Raw genomic sequence first — 25,484 nt, forward strand, 5'->3', positions numbered from 1 at the left:
AAGAAAGTCATTGGTGGCTTGATGGGGATGGCATTGAATCTATAAATTACCTTGGGCAGTATGGCCATTTTACGATATTGATTCTTCCTGTCTGTGAGCATGGAATGTTCTTCCATTTGTTTGTGTTCTCTTGTATTTCATTGAGCAGTGGTTTGTAGTTCTCCTTGAAGAGGTCCTTCACATCCCTTGTAAGTTGGATTCCTAGGTATTTTATTCTCTTTGAAGCAATTGTGAATGGTGGTCATGATTTGGCTCTCTGTTTGTCTTTTATGCATGTATAAGAATGCTTGTGATTTTTGCACATTGATTTTGTATCCTGAGACTTTGCTGAAGTTGCTTATCAGCTTAAGGAGATTATGGGTTGAGACGATGGGGTTTTCTAAATATGCAATCATGTCATCTGCAAACAGAGACAATTTGACTTCTTCTTTTCCTAATTGAATACCCTTTATTTCTTTCTCCTGCCTGATTGCCCCTGCCAGAACTTCCAACACTATGTTGAATAGGAGTGGTGAGAGAGGGCATCCCTGGCTTGTGCCAGTTTTCAAAGGGAATGTTTGCAGTTTTTGCCCATTCAGTATGATATTGGCTGTGGGTTTGTTATAAATAGCTCTTATTATTTTGAGATATGTCCCATCAACACCGAATTTATTGAGAGTTTTTAGCATGAAGCGTTGTTGAATTTTGTCAAAGGTCTTTTCTGCATCTATTGAGATAATCATGTGGTTTTTGTCTTTGGTTCAGTTTATATGCTGGATTATGTTTATTGATTTGTGTATGTTGAACCAGCCTTGCATCCCAGGGATGAAGCCCACTTAGTCATGGTGGATAAGCTTTTTGATGTGCTGCTGGATTCGGTTTGCCAGTATTTTATTGAGGATTTTCACATGGATGTTCATCAGGGATATTGGTCTAAAATTCTCTTTTTTTTGTAGTGTCTCTGCCAGGCTTTGGTTTCAGGATGATGCTGGCCTGATAAAATGAGTTAGGGAGGATTCCCTCTTTTTCTATTGATTGGAATCCTTTCAGAAGGAATGGTACCAGCTCCTCCCTGTAACTCTGGTAGAATTTGGCTGTGAATCCATCTGGTCCTGGACTTTTTTTGGTTGGTAGACTATTAATTATTGCCTCAATTTCAGAGCCTGTTATTGGTCTATACAGGGATTCAGCTTCTTCCTGGTTTAGTCTTGGGAGGGTGTATGTGTCCAGAAATTTGTCCATTTCTTCTAGATTTTCTAGTTTATTTGGGTAGAGGTGTTTATAGTATTCTCTGATGGTAGCTTGTATTTCTATGGGATTCATGGTGATATCCCCTTTATCATTTTTTTTATTGGGTCTACTGATTCTTCTCTTTTTCTTCTTTATTAATCTTGCTAGCAGTCTATGTATTTTGTTGATATTTTCAAAAAACCAGCTCCTGGATTCATTGATTTTTGAAGGTTTTTTTGTGTCTCTATCTCCTTCAGTTCTGCTCTCATCTTAGTTATTTCTTGCCTTCTGCTAGCTTTTGAATGTGCTTCCTCTTGCTTCTCTAGTTCTTTTAATTGTTATGTTAGGGTGTTGATTTTAGATCTTTCCTGCTTTCTCTTGTGGGCATTTAGTGCTATAAATTTCCCTCTACACACTGCTTTAAATGTTTTCCAGAGATTCTGGTACATTGTGTCTTTGTTCTCATTGGTTTCGAGGAACATCTTTATTTCTGCCTTCATTTCGTTTTGTAACCAGTATTCATTCAGGAGTAGGTTGTTCAGTTTCCATGTAGTTGAGCGGTTTTGAGTGAGTTTCTTAATCCTGAGTTCTAGTTCGATTGCACTGTGGTCTGAGCAACAGTTTGTTATAATTTCTGTTGTTTTACATTTGCTGAGGAGTGTTTTACTTCCAACTATGTGGTCAATTTTGGAATAAGTGCGATGTGGTGCTGATGTATATTCTGTTGATTTGGGGTGGAGAGTTCTGTAGATGTCTATTAGGTGCACTTGGTCCAGAGTTGAGTTCAATTCCTGGATATCCTTGTTAACTTTCTGTCTCATTGATCTAATGTTGACTGTGGGGTGTTAAACTCTCCCATTATTATTGTGTAGGAGTCTAAGTCTCTTTGTAAATCTCTAAGGACTTGCTTTATGAATCTGGGTGCTCCTGTATTGGGTGCTTATATATTTACAATAGTTAGCTCTTCTTGTTGAACTGATCCCTTTACTGTTATGGAATGGCCTTCTTTGTCTCTTTTGATCTTTGATGGTTTAAAGTCTGTTTTATCAGAGAGTAGGATTGCAACCCCTGCTTTTTTTTTTGTTTTCCATTTGCTTGGGAGATCTTCCTCCATCTCTTTATTTTGAGCCTATGTGTGTCTCTGCATGTGAGATGGGTCTCCTGAATACAGCATACTGATGGGTCTTGACTCTTTATCCAGTTTGCCAGTCTGTGTCTTTTAATTGGGGCATTTAGGCCATTTACATTTAAGGTTAATATTGTTATGTGTGAATTTGATGGCGTCATTATGATGTTAGCTGGTTATTTTGCTCATTAGTTGATGCAGTTTCTTCCTAGCATCTATGGTCTTTACATTTTGGTGTGTTTTTGCAGTGGCTGGTCTGGTTGTTCCTTTCCATGTTTAGTGCTTCCTTCAGGATCTCTTGTAGGGCAGGCCTGGTAGTGACAAAATCTCTCAGCATTTGCTTGTCTGTAAAGGATTTTATTTCTCCTTCACTTATGAAGTTTAGTTTGGCTGGATATGAAATTCTGGGTTGAAAATTCTTTTCTTTACAAATGTTGAATATTGGCCCCCACTCTCTTCTGTCTTGTAGAGTTTCTGCCAAGATATCCACTGTTAGTCTGACGGGCTTCCCTTTGTGGGTAACCCGATCTTTCTCTCTGGCTGTCCTTAACATTTTTTCCTTCATTTCAACTTTGGTGAATCTGACAATTATGTGTCTTGGAGTTGCTCTTCTTGAGCAGTTTCTTCGTGGCGTTCTCTGTATTTCCTGAATTTGAATGTTGGCCTGCCTTGCTAGGTTGGGGAAGTTCTCCTGGATAATATCCTGCAGAGTAATTTCCAACTTGGTTCCATTCTCCCCGTCACTTTCAGGTACACCAATCAGATGTAGATTTGGTCTTTTCACACAGTCCCATATTTCTTGAAGGCTTTGTTTGTTTCTTTTTACTCTTTTTTCTCTAATCTTGTCTTCTCGCTTCATTTCATTCATGTGTTCTTCAATCACTGATACCCTTTCTTCCAGTTGATCGAATTGGTTACTGAAGCTTGTGCATTCGTCACGTAGTTCTTGTGTCATGGTTTTCAGCTCCATCAGGTCATTTAAGGACTTCTCTACACTGGTTATTCTAGTTAGCCATTCATCTAATCTTTTTTCAAGGTTTTTAGCACTTTGCGATGGGTTTGAAATTCCTCCTTTAGCTCAGAGAAGTTTGATCATCTGAAGCCTTCTTCTCTCAACTAGTCAAAGTCATTCTCCATCCAGCTTTGTTCCATTGCTGGCGAGGAGCTGCGTTCCTTTGGAGGGGGAGAGTCGCTCTGGTTTTTAGAATTTTCAGCTTCTCTGCTCTGTTTTTTCCCCATCATTGTGGTTTTATCTACCTTTGGTCTTTGATGATGGTACAGATGGGGTTTTGGGGTGGATGTCCTTTCTGTTTGTTAGTTTTCCTTCTAACAATCAGGACCCTCAGCTGCAGGTCTGTTGGAGTTTGCTGGAGGTTCACTCCAGACCCTGTTGCCTTGGGTATCAGCAGGGGAGGATGCAGAACAGCAAATATTCCTGAACAGCAAATGTTGCTGCCTGATCACTTCTCTGGAAGCTTCGTCTCAGAGGGGTACGCGGCCGTGTGAGGTGTCAGTCTGCCCCTACTGGGGGGGTGCCTCCTGGTTAGGCTACTCGGGGGTCAGGGACCCACTTGAGGAGGCAGTCTGTCCATTCTCAGATCTCAAACTCCATGCTGGGAGAACCACTACTCTCTTCAGAGTTGTCAGACAAAGACATTTAAATCTGCAGAGGTTTCTACTGCCTTTTGTTTGGCTATGCCCTGCCCCCAGAAGTGGAGGCTACAGAGGCAGGCAGGCCTCTCTGAGCTGTGGTGGCCTCCACCCAGTTGAGCTTCCAGGCTGCTTTGTTTACTTACTCAAGCCTCAGCAATGGCGGGCACCCCTCCCCCAGCCTTGCAGCCGCCTTGCAGTTTGATCTCAGACTGCTGTGCTAGCAATGAGTGAGGCTTCGTGGGAGTGGGACCCTCTGAGCCAGGCGCGGGATATAATCTCTTGGTGTGCCTTTTGCTAATATCCTTTGAAAAGCATAGTATTAGGGTGGGAGAAACCCAATTTTCCATGTGCTGTGTGTCACGGTTTCCCTTGGTTAGGAAAGGGAATTCCCTGACTCGTTTCGCTTCCTGGGTGAGGCAATGCCTCACCCTGCTTCGGCTCTCACTCGGTGGACTGCACCCACTGTCGGACACACCCCAGTGAGATGAACCCGGTACCTCAGTTGGATATGCAGAAATCACCCGTCTTCTGCATTGCTCTGGCTGGGAGCTATAGACTGGAGCTGTTCCTATTCAGCTATCTTGGAACCGCCCCACCAGATGGAATATTTTTTTCTGTTATACCAGTAGAATATCCACTGAACTATACATTATGTCTTTGAAGTCCTGTGTTTCCATTCATCTTGGCTGTTCCTTCAATATCAGTTGGCAAGTATTTCTCCACTGCAAGCTCAGCCTTCCAGGTACACGTTCCCACCCTTCGCCTATTTTACATATACCTACCCTTTTCTATTGGTTTTCTACACTGTTGTGCCCACCTTTGAGTGGTGTCTTCACTTTAATCTTTTTTTGTGTACTCACAAACCAATCAGCATGCACTCCCTATTCTTTTTTTTTTTTTTTTTTTTTTTTTGAGACGGAGTCTCGCTCTGTCGCCCAGGCTGGAGTGCAGTGGCGCAATCTCGGCTCACTGCAAGCTCCGCCTCCCGGGTTCACGCCATTCTCCTGCCTCAGCCTCCCGAGTAGCTGGGACTACAGGCGCCCGCCACTGCGCCCGGCTAATTTTTTTTCTATTTTTTAGTAGAGACGGGGTTTCACCATGGTCTCGATCTCCTGACCTTGTGATCCGCCCGCCTCGGCCTCCCAAAGTGCTGGGATTACAGGCGTGAGCCACCGCGCCCGGCCTATTCTGAGCCCATAAAAGACTCCAAAGTCAGCCATGCTGGGGGAATTTTTCCTGCCTTTGGGTAGGGGAACCACCCCCACGACCTCACTGGAGTGGGTGCGTTGTATATAATACCATAATGTATTTCTGCCTGACACAAGCTCTCCTTTTCCTCTTTTTCTTCTTGTTCTTGTTATTACTTCTCCTGCATCTGCATTTTGTTCTTTTTCTTTGTGCCATGTCTTGCCTGTTATAAAAACCTCTAAGACAGCATAAAGAGGCTTGCTGGCTACTCATACCAGGCAGATATGGTAATATCGGGAGAATAAGAGTTACATACCTGGCTCAGAGCTGGCTCCCAAGAAGAAGCATCCCTAATTACAGCGTCCAGGACTAGGGTGAATACTTTGACTCTCATCTGGGCTAGAGATACAGCCAAGGATTCTGATTTGGTGACCACTGACCCAAGCTCCATAGTCTTGCTGATGCTTACATTGTACAGGTGACTGATTCTTGGCTCAAAGTCTTGGGGTAAGGAGAATTTAGCCAACTATTCTTTTTTTCATGACTCCTCCATGTAGAGAGGAATCTGATGTGCTTAACCTGCACTGTGGGCTTTAGTTTACAGACACCTGGGGTGCAATGCAGAGGTTCATAATTGGATTCCAGCTTCATGAGGGAATTTTTTTTTTTTTTTTTTTTTTTTTTAAGAGAGGAAACATGTAGCTTTAGGGAAATTCATGATAAGAGTGTTGACTTGGATACCGTGGATGCCAAAGCAGGAACTCACCTTTTAGCAACCCAGACACCAGTCATATTCCAAGTTGATTCTAGACTCCAATTGGTAGTCCAGAACTAGCATCTTAACATATGAGGACTAGAACAGTTTTGGCATAAGGGCAGGAGTGAGGAGGGGGAGGTGGGTAGGATAAAATCTGAAGATCCCTAATAGTTGTGTCTGAGAGGAGCTGGGACTCAGAGATGGTAGATCAGTGAGGGAATAGAAATTCAATCCCTAGTCTTGTCAGTGTGTCTGGTGAGTGTTTACCTTGTTCTTCTGCCAACTCTATTATAATATAGAGTTCTCATAGGAAGAGACTGCTTTAACATTTGGTATACATTTTTTAAAAAAAACCGTTTCCAACTTAAAATATGTGATTAAGCTTCCTACCATTAGGTGGCAATGTAGGTCTACAATTATAACCTTGAACGCCCGACGCTGTTTAGAGATTACAAACGGTATACTCAGTGCTCTTTGGCAATAAAGAGTAATATTTCTCTGACACAAGTATTTCCAGAATATTTTAGTATAGCACAATATGTACTAGTTTGAACTGAAAACATGATCAAATAAAATTTAAAATTTAAATTTAATGGGTAAAGTAATAAGACACATTGAAGCATTTGAATATTTCTTAATTTCAGGAAGTTCACCAAGGGAATAATAATAATTACATCACAAAAAGCTTACTGATGTTTAAGACATGTATTATAGATAAATAAAAGGGGACAAAATGGAGCAAATGGCATTTATATTAAAATTAAGTTTACATTTTTATTTTTAAAAAGTCCATTGCTATAAAAAGTCTTAAAACTACTGATTTAACAGTATTGGAAATAAGCCTACTTAGGACACTGTAAATTTAGGTAATGTTCTTCCTGTGTTAACTGAAACTGTGTTGTTGGATGCCCAAGTTTATAGACTGTTCAGAATATAAAATATGAATCAACAAGTGTGTAGACTCAAAAGAAATAGTTAGATATTCCCTGAACTAGTTTAGGTGAAGAAGAAAGAAAGTGGAGAATTCAAGGAAAGGGAATGGAGAATGTAGAAAGGCCTCAGAGATCATCTAGTCCACCTCTCCTCATTTTACAAATACAAAAATGATGACTAGGCAACAGCAAGATTGTTGAGAATGTCGAGTATTAGAAACTGAGTGAGAGTGGGAAGTTTGTTTTTTTTTTTAAACAGAGTCTCACTGAGGGCAGCAGGAGGCAGCCACATGCCTAGGCAGATAGGGGCAGGTCCCCAGTGAAACACTACCTCCAAGCTGAAGACAGTTTAAAGCCTGAAAGCCAAGCTGCAAGTTGACTCCTCAGACCGGATTGAGAACTTGTCTTTCCGTTTGGCATGCTTTCCTCTGATTTATCCCCACCCTTCACCTACTTTGCATATACCTACCCTTTTCTATTGGTTTTCTATACTATTGTGCCCACCTTTGAGTGGTGTCTTCCCTTTAATCTTGAGACATGTTCTCAAGAGCATATATAACAGTAAAAATTGGACAAAACCTATCTATCAAAAGGAAACTTAGATAAATAAGTTGGAATGTGTTTATACAATGGAATACTATACAACATTTGAATAGTAACAGATAATACTCAGGTAGTGCTTGGTTTGTACCAGGGACTGTCTCAAATGCCTTATAGAGATGTTAATGCATTTGATCCTCAAAACAACTTATAACATAGGTTCCATTATGTTACTTGTTTAACAGATAAGGAAACACAGGCACAAGCAAGTTAAGTAATTTGCATGAGAGCTACAGAAATAAAGTGGCACTGCTGCTATTGGAACCTAGACATCAATGTCTCTTCTCTGCTCTTGACACTTTCAGTTGTGCTGAGTTTTTTTTTTTTTTTTTTTTTTTTTTTTGTTGTTGTTTTTTTTTTTTGAGATGGAGTCTTGCTCTGTCACCCAGGCTGGAGTGCAGTCGCATGATCTCAGCTCACTGCAATCTCTGCCTCCTGGGTTCAAGCAATTCTCCTGCCTCAGCCTCCCAAGTATCTGGGACTACAGGCACCCGCCACCACGCCTGGCTAATTTTTGAATTTTTGTAGAGTTGGGGTTTCACCATGTTGCCCAGACTGGTCTTAACTCCTGAGCTCAAGCGATCTGCCAGCCTCGACCTTCCAAAGTGCTGGGATTACAGGCATGAGCCACCGCACCTGGTCAGTGCTGACTTTTATATGTACACACAATATCACCTATACAAAATTTACAAAAAAATAGCACAGCATTAAATCGTGTTTATGGATCTGTACATATGATGTAGAAGTTTAATGTCAGCCAGGAGAATGGCAGAGGCCAGAAATCAGAGCAGTGCTTACTTCTGTGGGGGTGAAGGACAATGAGATGGGAGGGAGGGTAAGAAATACCTAGCACTTCAGTTGTCTGTGCTGTTTCATATCTTTTAAAACAATGTGAAGCAAATGGATCCAAATGTTAAGATTTGATAAAGCTATCTACAGATGTCTGTATATTACTCTCTATAATTTTTGGTATATTTGAACTATTTCAAATAAAATAGAAAGAGGAGAAGAGTTTAGTATAAATTCACACAGCTAGTTGGGACAGTGGCAAAGCCTGGACTTTTGACCCTGGGTTCAGTGCTTACTTCACTATCACATTGGGCTTGATTGCTTTCTACACAGACCAAGTTGAATGCTTTATGGGGTTCTACTTGGCGATAACATGCCTGTTATCCATATGTTTCTACTTTAAGCTGGCCAGAGTGCATGTTGAGTAAATTTGGGACAATGCTTTATAGAATTACATTTCATGCCTGGCTCTTGATTTCCTGACTGGTTAGAGATGAAAGAATGCATTTTTCGTCAATGTATCCCTTTGGGATTCTGAAAATAGCAATTTACCACAAAATTACTCATGAGCCTGACAATGTTGGTTCTTAAAAGAGTTGATATTGGATTTCTTGTCAGATTGCCAATTTCTCCTCTTTCCAATTAGGTTCATTTTTGTTTTATCTGGGCTGAGCTTTAGCCAGTCTTGGACTTGGTTCAATGAGTTACTTGGGTTATTTCTTCAGAGAGCAGGGGGCCTGTTTCCTGGGCTTCTCACAAAGATTCCAACTTCTCCTCTTTCCACTCAGGTTCATTTTTGTTTTATCTGGGCTGAGCTTCAGGCAGCCTTGGACTTGGTCCAAAGAGCTACTTAAGTTATTTCTTCAGAGAGCAGGGAGCCTGTTTCCTGGATTTGTCACAAAGATTCATGATGCCAAGGAGTGCAGGTACTTTGGTGGCACCAAAATCCATGGTGTTCCATGATCTCCCCCAGTGGTATCATTGCTTACTCTCCACAGGAAGAACGATAGATGAGCCACCCAGTTGCACTCAAGGGATGAACATTTGCCCACTGTTATCAGGGGGTCTCTAGGATAGGAATATAATTTTCCCCCCTCATTTTAAAATTTAATAAATCACTTCTAGCTCCTCACTTTGAAAAAAAAAACCCTGATAATTAATTGATCTACATTACCAGTATTTCCATTGTTCCATTCACATGTAATTTCACAATGCCTAAAGAGGACAAATACCAGTGGATGGGCTTTACTTAGTATGGATAAACTCCACTGGATAAATTCAGTGTGAATAAATTCCACTGGAGTACACTTAGGGTAGAATAATTCAAATTATACTTTAGAAATGGTTGGCTCTAAGAAATCAAATGCAATTGAGACCTACATAAGGAGTTTTGTAGCCAGTAAGGAATAGCAAAAATATGCCAAAGAGGTTTGGTTTCATTAGAAAGAACTTGTAAGAAATATTTTCTTGCATTTGTAGAAAATCACCAGGCATCTGAATGTAGATAGTTGTATGCACTTCTGCTTCATGAACTCTGAATATATTTTATCAGAAGGTTTAGAGAATAACTAAAAGGCTGATATTTGCCATATGTGAATAAATAGTCATGGGGAGGGGACATGGGACTCTAGTCCAGAAACATAAAGGCTAAGAGAAATATGGACCCCAGACCTGAAGTTTCCAGTTTCCAAAAGAGTCTCATGCTCAAAACACAGCCCTGAACAAAAGTCACTGCACCTGAAGGAACCATACCAAATGGACATGTGGGCTCTGCACTCTGATGACAATAACTAGAAGCATTCTCTAGTGCAGTGGAGATCACATTAAATCTTAGTGAGTTTCCACTACAGTATCCAGGATGGGGGCCAGGCTGAAGAATGTCTGAGATAGGTATATCAAGATGGACAAATACTACAAGTTCCTATAGAAAGTTTACAACTTTCACTGGTGCAAAAGTTCCTAGGTCTTCTTTTCTACTATCTTCCACTCCACCTCCCATGTGTTATCATTTTTTCCTTCTCTGTGGAATAGTCCCAATAGTGTACAGTGCCTCAAATATGAATACCTGATACTTGACCCCATTTCTGTTTCCTGTTAACACCCTGTTTCTTTGTTCTCCTTTTTCGTAAAACTCTTTGATAGCATTTGTTCTTGTAGAATTTTTTTCTTATTGTTCTTTCTTGAATCTGATAGAATTAAGACTTGCTACTACCACTCCACTGAAACCTCTCATCAAGGTCACCAATGACCCCTATACGGCTAAATCTAATGGTCAGTTCTCAGTCTAAGACTTACTAGACCACTTGGTAACACTTGACAGAAATGATCACTCCCTCTTTCTTGAAACACTTTCTTCACTTGGCTTTTGGTCAGTTCTCTGCCTGAACGTCCATCTCCCTTGCTTTCTCCTAATTGTCAGGTCTTTAAGTATCAAAGTATTGTGTAGTCATCGTATTCACTCCCTAAGAGAGCTCATATATCTTATGACACTTTATAATGTCTACGTGTTGAAGACTGCCAAATTTGTATCTCCACTCTCTCCTCTGAACTCCAGACTTGCATATTCAACTACATACTTGATATATCCTTTGGTGAGAACTTGATGTACCCTAAACAGAACTCATGATATTGTCCTCCAATCCATTCCTTCCCTAATATTCTCTATCTTAGTAAATGGCACCTACCACTCCTTCAGGTGAAAAACTTTGGGTCATCTTTTCTTTGCCTCTTAGTCTCATACCTAATAAATATCTAACCTGTCAGTAAATGTTGTCAACTCAATCTTCAAAATATAACCTGAATCTGACCATAACTCACCTTTTCTACTCCTAGTCCAAACCACCACCTTTCACCTAAACAAGTACAGTAGCCTCTTAACAGGTCTCTTTAATCTCACTCTTGCTTCCCTTCCGGCAATGGTCCATTTCCCTGTAGTAACCACTGTGATCATTTAAAAACATTATTAGATCATGTCACTCCCTTGCCTCAACTTGCTTAAAATTAAATAAAAAATTCCCACCATAGTCGTGCCTATTAAATGACTTTTGATTACCTCTGCAATTTAATTGCCTACAACTCTTCTGCCTGTTCATTCTCTTTTAGTCAGATGAGCCTGCCTGCTGTTCCTGAAATACACCAAATATATTACTTTTTCTTGGTTCTTAGAGTTTCCATTTCCTCCTCTGGAGAAATTCTTCCCCCAGTGTCCAGTGGCTTATGCTGTCCCTTTATTCAGGTCTCTGTTCAAATGTTACCCTATTACAGTGGTTCCTGGAACTACCTGATTTAAATTCAAACCGTCTTCCCCTTATCCGCCTGCACAGATCATAATTTGACATTATATTTTTATTATCTGTCTTCTCTACTAAAATGAATGTTCCATGAGTGCAGATCCTTTATTTTATGTATTGCTTATTTCCAGTGCCTGGAAAGTGCCTGGGATATAATAGGGGATCAATAAATGTTTCCTTGTGTGATTAATAAACAGGTAAATTTTCCAGCCAATCCTGGAAAGATAAAACTCAAGAGCTCAAATTAAGTTGATTGAAAGATTAGAATTCCTGAAATGTGATTATTATTTGCACATCTGAGTTTTTAAACCAGGGGTCAGACCTACTTACAATTTTAATTCTAGTTGGCCATTCTACTACAAGGCCCTCCCCATCTCAAAGCATCTATCTCTATATTAGTTTTCCTGAAAAATATTGCTTCTACGATGTTACCTCCCTTCTCTTAAACTTCATAGTGGTTACCTATTGTCAACATTGAGACCAAACTTTTCTACTTCTGTTTTAAAGGTCTTTGCTAACCCTTTTTATCACCTTGGCTGTGTATTCAACAGAATTTTATCTGTTCCGATCCCAAGCACAGGCTATGCTTATTTTCATATCTAAACCTTGACTCATGACATCCCTACTACTCAGAATGCCTCCTTCCATTCAAATCTCACCTTTCCCTTAATCATTTTCTCAGTTCTCAGCAACTTCATGACCTCTTTATCCGTACCCTTGTACTTTACATACAGTGAACCCTTCCCATCTCTGAGTATGTCTGTCCAGTGCCTGACAATACTGAGTATCTGTTAGACTCCATTACTTACTGATTGACAAATTATTTAGCTGAGTATTTGAAAAAATGTATATTAAATATGAATGAGTACTTAGTTTATTTTCTCTCTGTTATAAACGTTATTCTAGAAAAGTAAAATGATAGTCCCATTTTGTTCAAATTACTTTATTTTAATGAAATTCATATTATACAATACTTTTTCAATCATTAAATTTGAATATTACTAAGTAGTGTAAAAAAGGATTCAGTCCCTTAAAGTTAGGGCTGGCTAGGAAAGTCAATGTGATAATTTAATTTTTCTAATTCTCCTCTGCCCTACCCATGGCAGAACAGCTTTCTTATTTTGCCTGGTAAATTTGCACTTCACGATATTTTTTCTTTTTCCTTTTTCTTTTCATTCCTGAAGTTTGGTTGGGTCTTATTAGTATTTCAAGTAAAATTGATATAAAATGTATACAGTGCCTGTGTCAGTCAGGGTCCAAATAACAATTAAAAGCACACATTGGGTTAAATTTAATACAAAGATTTATTAAACTTCGATAAAAGAACAACTACAAGGAAAACTGTGGTATTCTAGACCTGGGGCGGGCGGGCAGGTACACAAGGAAGGACAATAAGAGTTCAGATCTTATTAGAGAAGGTGTAGTTCAGCACACTGGAGAGCAAAGAAGCTTGCTGGTCTGTTCTAGTCAGAGCTGGTCTGCAGTCCTGGGCAAGTAGGAAGTAACTCTCTAGAATGCATGTAGAACACAGTAATTAATGATTAGGGTGCGCTTGCATAGAGAGATTAGGGGTTGGGATACAAGTGAGGTGTGCCTGAATCTGTAATGGGTGGGAATGGAGGCAGGTGCTGGGACCTGCGGGAGGAAACGTCAGTAGCAAAGTGAGTGGTGGTTTAGGGCACCTGGGGTGAGCCACAGGCCTTTGGTGTCCGTTTCCCCGTGCAAAAGCTGCTCAGGAATGTTATCGTTAGTCCAGACCGAGGCTGCAAGATCACAGATACTCCGTGCAGCAGCCAGAAACACTGGGAGACCACGGTCCTTCTCACGGTGCCTCTCCGGCGCCCTCTACTGCAAAAACAGAACATTTGCTCTGTGGAGATGCTTAAAGGAGTCTGTCAATTGTCACAGAGTGTATATGTAAATATGAATTGGAGCAGAGAGGCAATACATTGGTAACTGGCACAATGTTTACCTAAGTGTAGATGTACTTATCAAGTATAAGTGTATTTGAGAAGTTGCATATGAATACTCTGGCAAAAACAATCCATATCAAGACAACATGCCAGTAATGAACAAATAAATACAATGATAGTCGTCCCTTAGTATGGGGAATGGTTCCAGGATGCCCATGTATACCCAAATCCAAGCATACTCAACTCCTCCAGTTGGCCCTGTGGAACCCGCATCTTTTTGCGTAATATTTTATTAAAATATCTCAATTTACTTTTCTATTCTCCTGTTGATGACATTACAGATGTTCCTGGGTTTTGGCTATCTTGAATATACTTGCTATAAACATGAGTTTCTGTGAAGCTATGCACTCATTTCGTGTGTGTGCATAAAAAGAAGTAGAATTGCTTGGTCATAGTGCTTTAGTAGTGGGCCATGTTTATCTTTAGTAGATGCTGCTAAACTTTTTTTGAGTTTTTGAACCAATTTCCATTCCTACCAGAAAGTACGGGAGTTCTAGTTTCTCCACATTCTTGCAAACAGTTGGTATTGTCAGGCTTTTTGTTTTAGCTATTCTTGTGGATACTTTTTAAAAAAATTAAATTAAATATAAATGTACAATTGTAGTTCTCAATATTTAACCTAATGTCCATTTTAATAAACACAAAAACCTGTTTCTCTCAAATGCTATCTGAAATTTCAAAGTAAAAATAACAGCAATGGTATTAAAATTTTTTTTATTTCCAAAGCTTTTGGGGTACAAGTGGTTTTTTGTTACATGGATGAATTATATAGTGGTGAATTCTGAGACTTTAGCCCACCCATGGCCAGAGTAGTGTACACTGTTATCTAATGTATAGTTTTTTTTTTTATCCTCAGCCCCTATCCTCCCCCATCTGATTCTCTCAAGTCCATTGTATCACTCTGTATGTTTTTGCCTACTCGTAACTTAACTTCCACTTATAAGTGTGAACATACGGTTTTTGGTTTTCCGATCCTGAGTTACTTAGAATAATGGCTTCTATCTCCATCCAAGTTTCTGCAAAAGGTATTATTTCATTGCTTTGATGGCTGAGTAGTATTCCATGGTGTATATAAACCACATTTTCTTTGTCCACTCGTTAGCTGACGGGCACTTACGTTGGTTCCACATTTTTGCAATTGTATATTGTGCTGCTGTAAACATACATGCACGAGTGTCTTTTTCATATGATGACTTCTTTTCCTTTGCGTAGATATCTAGTAGTGGGATTGCTGGATCAAATGGTAGATCTATTTTTAGCTCTTTAAGGAATCTCCCTACTGTTTCCCACAAAGGTTGTACTAATTTAAATTCCCACCAGCAGTGTGTAAGCATTCCCTTTCCCCACATCCGTGTAAACATCTATTTTCTTTTTGATGTTTTAATAATGGCCATTCTTGCAGGAGTAAGGTGATATCTCATTGTGGTTTTAATTTGCTTTTCCATGATGAGTGATGTTGAGCATTTTTTTCATGTTTCTTGCCCATTGTAGATCATCTTTTGAGAAATGTCTATTCATGTCCTTTGCCCATTTTGCCCACTGTTCCCCCCCGCCCCCGGAGGGAGTCTTGCTTTGTTGCTGAGGCTGCAGTGTTGTGGCGCAATCTCAGCCCACTGCAACCTCTGCCTCCAGGTTTCAAGTGATGCTTAAGCCTCTGTCTCTCAGTTGTAGCTGAGACTACAGGTGTGCACCACCATGCCTGCCTAATTTAGTATTTTTAGTGGAGATGGGGGTCTCACTATGTTGTCCAGGCTGGTCTCGAACTCCTGAGCTCAAGCAATTCATCCACTTCGGCCTCCCAAAGTGCTGCGTTTACAGATGTGAGTCACCAGTCCTGGTCTTTGCCCACTTTTAAATGGGATTATTTGTTTTCTTTTTCTTGCTGATCTGTTTGAGTTCCTCGTAGATTCTGGAAACTAGTCTTTTGTTGGATGCATCTTGCAAATATTTTCTCCCCTTCTGTGAAGTTGTCAGTTTACTTTGCTGATTATTTCTTTTGCTGTGCAGAAACTTTTAAATTAGGTTCCATTTACTTATTTTCATTTTTGTTGTATTTGCTTTTGGGGTCTTAGTCATGAATTATTTGCCCAGGCCAATGTCTAGAAGAGTTTTTCCAATGTCGTCTTCTAGAATTTTTAGTTTCAGGTCTTATATTTTAGTCCTTGATCCATCTCGAGTTGATTTTTGGATAAGGTGAGAGATGGGGATCCAGTTTCATTCCTCTACATGTGGCTTTCCAGTTTCTCAAGATCATTTATTAAATAGGGTGTCCATTCCCCAATTTATGTTTTTGTATGCTTTGTTGTAGATCAGTTGGCTGTATGTATTTGGCTTTATTTCTGAATTCTGTATTCTGTTTCATTGGTCTATGCATCTACTTTTTTTCCCCCAGTACCATGTTGTTTTGGTATCCATAGCCTTGTAGCATACTTTGAAGACCAGTGACAGGATATCTCCAGATTTGTTCTTTTGCTTAGGATTGCTTTGATTGTTCAGGCTCTTTTTGGTTCCACATGAATTTTATGATTGTTTATTCTACTTCTGTGAAAAATGATGTTGGTAGTTTGATGGGAATTGCACTGAATCTGTAGATTGTTTTAGGCAGTACGGTTCTTTTCACAATATTGATTATTCCAATCTATGAGCATGGAATATGTTTCCATTTGTTTATGTTGTCTATGATGTCTTTCAGCAATGTTTTGTAGCTTTTCTTGTAGAAGCCATGGTAATTTTTGAAATGTGTTCTCAACTTACATATGCTTCCACTTTATGATATATACTAGCTCTCCACTGCAAAAATTTACAATGATAATACAACAAGTGTTTGTTTTCTCACTCAGTGAGCACATAAGATTATTTCTGATTCCAAAGTGATTATTGTGATTATCACTTTCATTGTATAATAGGGCAGGGGAAAAATCCTGATTATATGAGCCCTTTCCCTGTTTAGGTACTTTAAAAATAAATGGAATTTCTAGGTAAACATTAAATGCATTTACACAGTTATCATTTGCATGGTGGTTAAGAGTATAGGCCAGGAGTCACACTACCCATTTGCAATCCTGGCTCTGCTACTGTGTTGAATAAGAAATTGTTTTGATGGGGGAGTTTCTTCCAAGATGGCCAAATAGGAACAACTCCGATCTATAGCTCCCAGCAAGATCGACACAGAAGACAGGTGATTTCTGCATTTCCAACTGAGGTACCTGGTTCATCTCGTTGGGACTCGTTGGATAGTGGGTGCAGCCAAAACAGGGCAGGGCATCACCTCACACAGGAAGTGCAAGGGGTCAGGGGATTTCCCTTTCCTAGCCAGGAGAAGCTGTGACTGTATCTGGAGGAACGGGACATTGCTGCCAAAATATTGTGCTTTTCCCACAGTCTTTACAACTGGCAGACCAGGATATTCCCTCCTGTGCCTGGCTCAATGGGTCCCATGCCCATGGAACCTCGCTTGCTACTAGTGCAGCACTCTGAGATCAACCTGGGATGTTGGAGCTTGGAGGGGAAGGGGCGTCTGTCATTACTGAGGCTTGAGTAGGAGGTTCTATGCTCACAGTGTAAACAAAGTAGCAGGGAAGCTTGAACTGGGTGGAGCCCACCACAGCTCAGCAAGGCCTACTGCCTCTCTAGATTCCACCTCTGGGGCAGGGCATATCTGAACAAAAGGCAGCAGACAGCTTCTGCAGACTTAAATGTGCCTGCCTGAGAGCTCTGAAGAGAGCAGTGGTTCTCCAAGCATGGCATTCGAGATCCGATAATGAACAGACTGCCTCCTAAAATGGGTCCCTGATCCCATGTAGCCTGATTGGGAGACACCTCCCAGTAGGGGCCACCAGACACCTCATTCAGGCAGGTGTCCCTCTGGGATGAAGCTTCCAGAGGAAGGACCAGGGAGTAATATTTGCTGTTCTGCAGCCTCCGCTGATGACATCCAGGCAAACAGCGTCTGGGGTGGACCTCCAGCAAAATCCAATAGTCCTGCAGCTGAGGGGTCTGTCTGTTAGAAGGAAAACTAACAAACAGAAAGGAATATCATCAACATCAACAAAAAGGACATCCACACCAACACCCTATCCGTAGGTCACCAACATCAAAGACCAAAGGTAGATTAAACCAGAAAGATGGGGAGAAACCAGAGCAGAAAGGCTGAAAATTCCAAAAACCAGAATGCCTCTTCTCCTCCAAAGGAACACAACTCCTCGCCAGCAAGGAAACAAAACTGGATGGAGAATGAGTTTGACAAGTTGACAGAAGTAGGCTTCAGAAGATCAGTAATAACAAACTTCTCCGAGCTAAAGGAGCATGTTCTAACCCATTTTTTAGCAGGAAAGCTAAAAACCTAAAAAAAAGGTTAGAGGAATGGCTAACTAGAATAACCAGTGTAGAGAAGAGCTTAAATGACCTGATGGAGTTGAAAACCATAGCATGAGAACTGTGTAAAGCATACACAAGCTTCAATAGTCAATTTGATCAAGCTGTCGAAAGGATATCAGTGATTGAAGACAAAATTAATGAAATAAAGTGAGAAGACAAGATTAGAGAAAAAAGAGTGAAAGGAAATGAACAAAGCCTCCCAGAAATATGGGACTATGTGAAAAGACCTAATCTACATTTAATTGGTATGCCTGAAAGTGATGGGGAAAATGGAAAGAAGTTAGAAAACACTCTTCAGTATATTATCCAGGAGAACTTCCCCAACCTAGCGAGGCAGGTCAACATTCAAATTCAGGAAATACAGAGAACACCACAAAGATACTCCTCAAGAAGAGCAACCCCAAGACACATAATTGTCAGATGCACCAAGGTTGAAATGAAGGAAAAAATGTTAAGGGCAGCCAGAGAGAAAGGTCGGATTACCTACAAAGGGAAGCGCATTAGACTAACAGTGGATCTCTTGGCAGAAACCCTACAAGCTATGACTACTGGGTATATAATGAAACGAAGACAGAAATAAAGATGTTCTTTGAAACCAGTGAGAACAAAGACACAACATACCAGAATCTCTGGGACACATTTAAAGCAGTGTGTAGAGGGAAATTTATAGCACTAAATGCCCACAAGAGAAAGAAGGAAAGATCTAAAATCGACACCCTAACATCACAAGGAAAAGAACTAGAGAAGCAAGAGCAAACACATAAGCTAGCAGAAGACAAGAAATAACTAAAATCAGAGCAGAAACTTAAGGAGATAGAGACACAAAAACCTTAAAAAAAATCAATGAATCCAGGAGCTGGTTTTATGAAAAGATCAACAAAATAGACCGCTAGCAAGATTAATAAAGAAGAAAAAGAGAAGAATCAAATAGATGCAATAAAAAAATGATAAAGGGGATATCACCACCGACCCCACAGAAATACAAACTGCCATCAGAGAATACTATAAACACCTATACGCAAATAAACTAGAAAACCTAGAAGAAATGGATAATTTCCTGGACAATTATATTCTTCCAAGACTAAACCAGGAAGAAGTTGAATCCCTGAATAGATCAATAGCAGGCTCTGAAATTGGGGCAATAATTAATAGCCTACCAACCAAAAAAAGTCCAGGACCAGACGGATTCACAGCCGAATTCCACTAGAGGTACAAGGAGGAGTTGGTACCATTCCTTCTGAAACTATTCCAATCAATAGAAAAAGAAAGAATCCTCCCTAACTCATTTTATGAAGCCAACATCATCCGATACCAGAGCCTGGCAGAGACACCACAAAAAAAGATAATTTTACGACAATATTCCTGATGAACATCCATGTGAAAATCCTCAATAAAATATTGGCAAACTGAATCCAGCAGCACATCAAAAAGCTTATCCACCACGATCAAGTTGGCCTCATCTCCGGGATGCAAGACTTGTTCAACATATGAAAATCAGTAAACATAATTCATCACATAAACAGAACCAACGACAACAACCACAAGATTAATTAACTCCATAGATGCAGAAAAGGCCTTCAACAAAATTCAACAGTCTTTCATTCTAAAAGCTTTCAATAAACTAGTTATTAATGGAACACATATCAAAATAATAAGAGCTATTTATGACAAACCCACAGCCAACATCATACTGAATGGGCAAAAACTGGAAGCATTCCCTTCGAAAACTGGCACAAGACAAGGATGCCCTCTCTAACCACTCTTATTCAACATAGTATTGGCAGTTCTGGCCAGGGCAATCAGGCAAGAGAAAGAAATAAAAGGTGGGTATTCAATTAGGAAAAGAGGAAGTCAAATTGTCTATGTTTGCAGATGGCATGATTACATATTTAGAAAACCCCATTGTCTCAGCCCAAAATTTCCTTAAGCTGATAAGCAACTTCAGCATACAAAATCAATGTGCAAAAATCACAAGCATTCCTATACACCAAGAATAGACAGCCAAATCATGAGTGAACTCCCATTCACATTTACTACAAAGAGAATAAAATACCTAGGAATACAACTTACAAGGGATGTGAAGGACCTCTTCAAGGAGAACTACAAACCACTGCTCAAGGAAATAAGAAAAGACACAAACAAATGGAAAAACATTCCATGCTCATGGATAGGAAGAATCAATATTGTGAAAATGGCCATACTGCCCAAAGTAATTTATAGATTCAATGCCATCCCTATCAAGCTACTATTGACTTCCTTCACAGAATTAGAAAAAACTATTTTAAATTTAACATGGAACCAAAAAAGAGACCATATAGCCAAGATAATTTTAAGCAAAAAGAACAAAGCTAGAGGCATCACACTACCTGACTTCAAATTATACTAGAAGGCTATAGTAACCAAAACAGCATGGTACTAGTACCAAAACAGATATATAGACCAATGGAACAGAACAGAGTCCTCAGAAATAACACCACACATCTACAACCATCTGACCTTTGACAAACCTGACAAAAACAAGCAATGGGGAAAGGATTCCCTATTTAATAAATGGTGTTGGGAAAAATGGCTAGCCATATGCAGAAAACTGAAACCGGATCCCTTCCTTACACCTTACACGAAGATTAACTCAAGATGGATTAAAGACTTAAATGCAAGACCTAAAACCATAAAAACCCTAGAAGAATACCTAGATGATGCAATTCAGGACATAGGCACGGGCAAAGACTTCATGTCTAAAACACCAAAAGCAATGGCAATAAAGGCCAAACTAAACAAATGGCATATAATTAAATTAAAGAGTTTCTGCACAGCAAAAGAAACTATCATCAGAGTGAACAGGCAACCTACAGAATGGGAGAAAATTTTTGCAATCTATCCATCTGACAAAGGGCTAATATCCAGAATCTACAAAGAACTTAAACAAATTTACAAGAAAAAAACAACCCCATCAAAAAGGATGTGGCAAAATATATGGACAGACACTTCTCAAAAGAAGACAATTATGCAGCCAACAGACACATGAAAAAATGCTCATCATCACTGGTCATCAGAGAAATGCAAATCAAAACCACAATGAGATACCATCTCACACCAGTTAGAATGGCAATCATTAAAAAGTCAGGAAACAACAGATGCTGGAGAGGATGTGGAGAAATAGGAATGCCTTCACACTGTTGGTGGGAGTGTAAATTATTTCATCCATTGTGGAAGACAGTGTGGCAATTCCTCAAGGATCTAGAATTAGAAATATCTTTTGACCCAGCAATCCCATTACTGGGCATATACCCAAAGGATTATAAATCATGCTACTATAAAGACACATGCACAGGCATGTTTACTGAGGCCCTATTCACAATAGCAAAGACCTAGAACCAACCCAAATGTTCATCAATAATAGATTAGATAAAGAAAATGTGCCACATATACACCATGGAACACTATGCAGCCATAGAAAAGGATGAGTTCATGTCCTTTGCAGGGACATAGATGAAGCTGGAAACTATCATTCTCAGCAAAATATCACAAGGACAGAAGACCAAACACCACATGCTCTCAGTCATAAGTGGGAGTTGAACAATGAGAACACATGGACACAGGGAGGGGAACATCACACACCACGGCCTGTTGCAGGGTTGGGGGCTGGTGGAGGGATAGCGTTAGGAGAAATACCTAATGTAAATGACGAGTTGATGGGTGCAGCACACCAACACGGCACATGTATACCTATGTAACAGACTTGCACGTTATGCACATGTACCCTAGAACTTAAAGTATAATGGAAAAATTGTTTTGACCATAACAATACCTACTTCATGGTTGTGAAAATTAGATGAGTAAAAGAAAAAAGGACCTAGAAGAATGCTGACATGTAGAAAGCACTCAAGGACTGTCAGTCACTGTTATTAGCTATTAAGTATTCACGGGAACAGAAACAATTTCTCAAGAAAGTTTGACATGGAGATTTAGATATAATGCTAGTCCAGCTCTCTGGCATATAACATAACTCTAAGAAGGATCTCTCTTTTTAGTAGCCACTCAATACTTCTTGGACATTACCTCGTGATAATTACTATATTCTCTCTCAGAGTTTAACAGCTCCTTTCCTGTATGTGAAAACCCCACTGAAGAAAAATCTCGCTTCAGGGTTTTCAAACTTTGAAAGCTGGTTGCAGCTTTAAACTTACAGTTCTTACACAAGTGCAGCATTAAGAGAGCTGCTGTGGACCTCTTAGTTTCTAACCAATGAAGTTATATCATTCTCAGATATGTTATTTCTTTTTTTCTTTTCATTTTTTTGAGATGGAGTTTTGCTCTTTCACCTAGGCTGGAGTGAAATGGCACGATCTTGGCTCATTGCAACCTCCGCCCCCTGGGTTCAAACGATTCTCCTGCCTCAGTCTCCCTAGTAACTGTGATTATAGGCACCCACCACCATGCCCGGCTAATTTTTGTATTTTTAATAGAGACAGGGTTTCGCCATGTTGGCCAGGCTGGCCTCAAACTCCTGACCTAAGGTGATCCACCTGCCTCGGCCTCCCAAAGTGCTAGGATTACAGGCGTGAGACACCATGCCTGGCCATGGGACGTCATTTTTGAGTTTGGTTAATGTACAGGCAATTTTGCAATGTCTATGTTTAAGACATTAAAAGCATGGTTTCTAATATTAGACTACTTAGGATAGAATCTTGGCTTCACTACTTCCTAGCTGTATGATCAAGGGCAAATTGCTTAATCTCTCTGTGCCTCAGTGTTCTCAGTTGTAAAATGGGGATAATAAATAGGGTTACTGTGAGTACGAAATTAGTTAATACATAACGTAAAACACTTTAAACAGTGCCTGACATCTAACAAATTCTATCTATTATAATAGAAATTTATGATAAAAATAGAAGAATTAACTAAGTTGAAGGACTGTTTAAGGACTGTATAATCCCACAGAGCCATCAATATGTTTCTCAGTCCCAGATAGACCCCAGAATGAATTTTTGCAATCTACCCGACTGTATATATGCATATGTATCTTACAGGAAAACTCAGCAAAATCATAAGATTTAGGTCCTGGCCCTCAACTATTTTCCTTAACAAAATCTATTTTAGGGAGATGCTGTGAAGGTAAAAATTATCATGTTCCAGGGAAGCCTCATTGCACACTACAAAGGACTATGACAATAACAGGTTTTAGATTTATTTTCTACATTGCTCTAGCATTTTAGAATGGTACTTTTACTACTCAAGCCACTTTCCTGCAACTCTCCCCCAAATTTCCCTCCTTCACAGTGGCCAACCTCAAAGCGTTTTCAATGTAAGTGCCTTTCCTGTTAATGAGACTTCCCTATGAAAATAAATACAATTTAAACGCTGTTGGAACCTAAAACTCACTAAGCCTGGAGAGAGATGTGACTGTCATCGGAGTCACACATGGTTACAACTTCTGTTTCTCAGATTACAGATTAACTTGCTTTCTTATTTTTCTTGTTCTATACAATGGGTAGGGAGAATTAAACGAAGTTAAGGACAAAAACTTCCTGCCTTCTTAATGATCCTTATAGATTAAGTTCTGCTTTGTTGCCCTGGTTTGCTTAGATCAGATGAAAGAAAATTCTTTATGAAAAACGTTAAACGTACCCTTCCCAAAAAGAAATACTGTCTATAAGCAAATTGTTGTAACTATTCGCTAACCTTGTATGAGAAAATGTTGTAATCCTCCTAAAAACGTCTCCGTTTCTGCCTACATAAATGAAATCTTAAATCTCTACTTCGGAAGGCTGACTGCTTTCCTAGGAGTCGGTGTTTCTAAGGTGGGCTATCCTCAAACTTTGCGCTTTTGATTATTTTACATTGACACCTCCTGCCATCCGCAAGCCCAAAGGCAAGGATAATAAAATATGACAGAGAGCCAATTGGGACAGAGCCATGAAATCCTCATACCCAGCTGGGTTTAGGGCAGTCCTGCAGAAGCAGAAGCAAATTGGGGAGTCACTAGACCCTCCGGACCCGCCCACCTCCACCATCGTCCGCCCCTATGACCTTCGACCCCTCCCTAGCCCCAGAGCACGCCGGGAGTTGTAGTTTTCAGAGGCCAGCGCAGGCGCTTGGGGTTCCCCTCACGCCCAACCCCCGCACTTTTCCGGATAAGGAAGCGGCCCGTGCTGCCACGCAGTCGCCGGACCGCGGGCGAGGGCTTCTGGGAGTTGTAGTCTGCTGGGGCGAGCGCCGTCGGTAAGGAGACGTAGCTTTCAGTGGTGTCTACCGCTGCGGTTGGTTCCCGGCAGGAGCCGCAGGGTCAGTCTGTGACTCTTCCCCTACTACGCTCCCCCAGAGGCTGAGGAGGCGCTTTCCACTTCTCCGGCTTTCCGTCTTGGGTACAGTGTGCTCCTTGCTCCGCGGTTTATTTCTCTGCCTAGTCCTCCCTCGCCTCTTCGGTCCATCTCCAAAGCCCAGGCTTGGCGGGGACTCGCCCTCCGGTAAAGGCAGGGCCGCGACCTCCTGAAACTCGGTGCCCGTCCTGCAGGAACCTTCCTCACTCGGTCCCTCATACGGGGTTTCCGCACCGACTCTCTCCTCCTTCGCCTCGGTCCTCGCTGCGCTCACCTCCTTCCACTCTTTTTTTTTTTTTCCTCCTCTGCAGGGATGGAAGCTTCCTGGCGCCAGGTGGCCGGTGGCCGAGGCCGAGCCCGGGGACGGGCCACTGCCGCCCCCTCAGGAAATGGAATCCATCTCCGCGGCGCCGGAGGAGGGCGAGAGAAGGGGTCGGTGGGCGCGGTTCCTTTTGGCGCCAGTCCCGGAGGAGTCGCGACCTCGGCGGCTGCAGGGAGCAGGCACAGCCCAGCTGGATCCCAAGCCCTGCAGACTCCCGCAGCCAGCGGTGAGAATGGCTCCCGCCCGCGGGCTCACCTGGATGCCTCCTAAGGCAGTTGCTAGTCAGGACCGCCTCCGCCCTCGCCTTCTCTCTTTCACTGCTTTTCCCCTCCTTTGGGAGTTTGTTATCCGGCCCACTTCTCCAGCCTTTCAGGTGGCAGCTCTTTTCGGCACTCTAGGTAGATTTCCATCGCACCTCTTTCATCTTAATTTTAGGTGGTATTACCTTTGTTCCTTCCCTCCACTCTTGCCTGCTTGAATCTCCAGACCATAAGTTGTAAAGTGTGGCCCGGTGTTCTGATTTGGTCTATAGTGTTGTTTGGTTAACACAGTTTTATATGTGGATTGGTTGTCAGCGTTTGTTTGTCGTTTTTAAAAATCTGGTTAACAACCTTGTGGCTTTAGTATCTTTGTGCATGGCAACAGTCAGCTCAGCTGAGTCACAGAAATCCCATTTAGATTGGACTTGGGCACTCCATCTCACATTCTCTCTCATTTCTGGAGCCAGGTGTCGTTTGTCATCTTTACCTTTGCCTTTGTTTCTTGACTTTTCTATTCCTTGTAAGCACTTGAGCTTTTGATACCTTCCTTGACTGTAGTTCCTATTTACAAATTCCATGTCCTTCTGTGGATATATCTGGTGTTGCCTCCGATATATCAATACCTTTCATCCGAGACCATGTTTTCGTGGAGCCAGGGAGCACTTACGGTTGTGCATGGGGCCGAGGG

General features: G+C 40.9%; 1 protein-coding gene across 4 annotated transcripts in view; it reads left to right on the forward strand.

Annotated features, from left to right (window-relative positions):
- The first annotated feature begins 24,061 nt into the window (after nucleotides 1-24,061).
- Nucleotides 24,062-25,484, forward strand: part of NFXL1 (nuclear transcription factor, X-box binding like 1) — a 72,664-nt gene continuing 71,241 nt past the window's right edge. Inside the window, exons 1-2 of one of the 4 annotated variants that reach the window (XM_073012426.1) lie at nucleotides 24,062-24,116; nucleotides 24,526-24,762. In XM_073012426.1, coding sequence (XP_072868527.1) covers nucleotides 24,528-24,762 — 235 coding nt within the window. In that variant the 5' untranslated portion in view covers nucleotides 24,062-24,116; nucleotides 24,526-24,527. The other 3 variants (XM_008017470.3, XM_008017468.3, XM_008017471.2) reach the window with 3 other exon arrangements.

The sequence above is a fragment of the Chlorocebus sabaeus genome, chromosome 27, assembly GCF_047675955.1.
Source record: "Chlorocebus sabaeus isolate Y175 chromosome 27, mChlSab1.0.hap1, whole genome shotgun sequence".
NCBI lineage: Eukaryota > Metazoa > Chordata > Mammalia > Primates > Cercopithecidae > Chlorocebus > Chlorocebus sabaeus.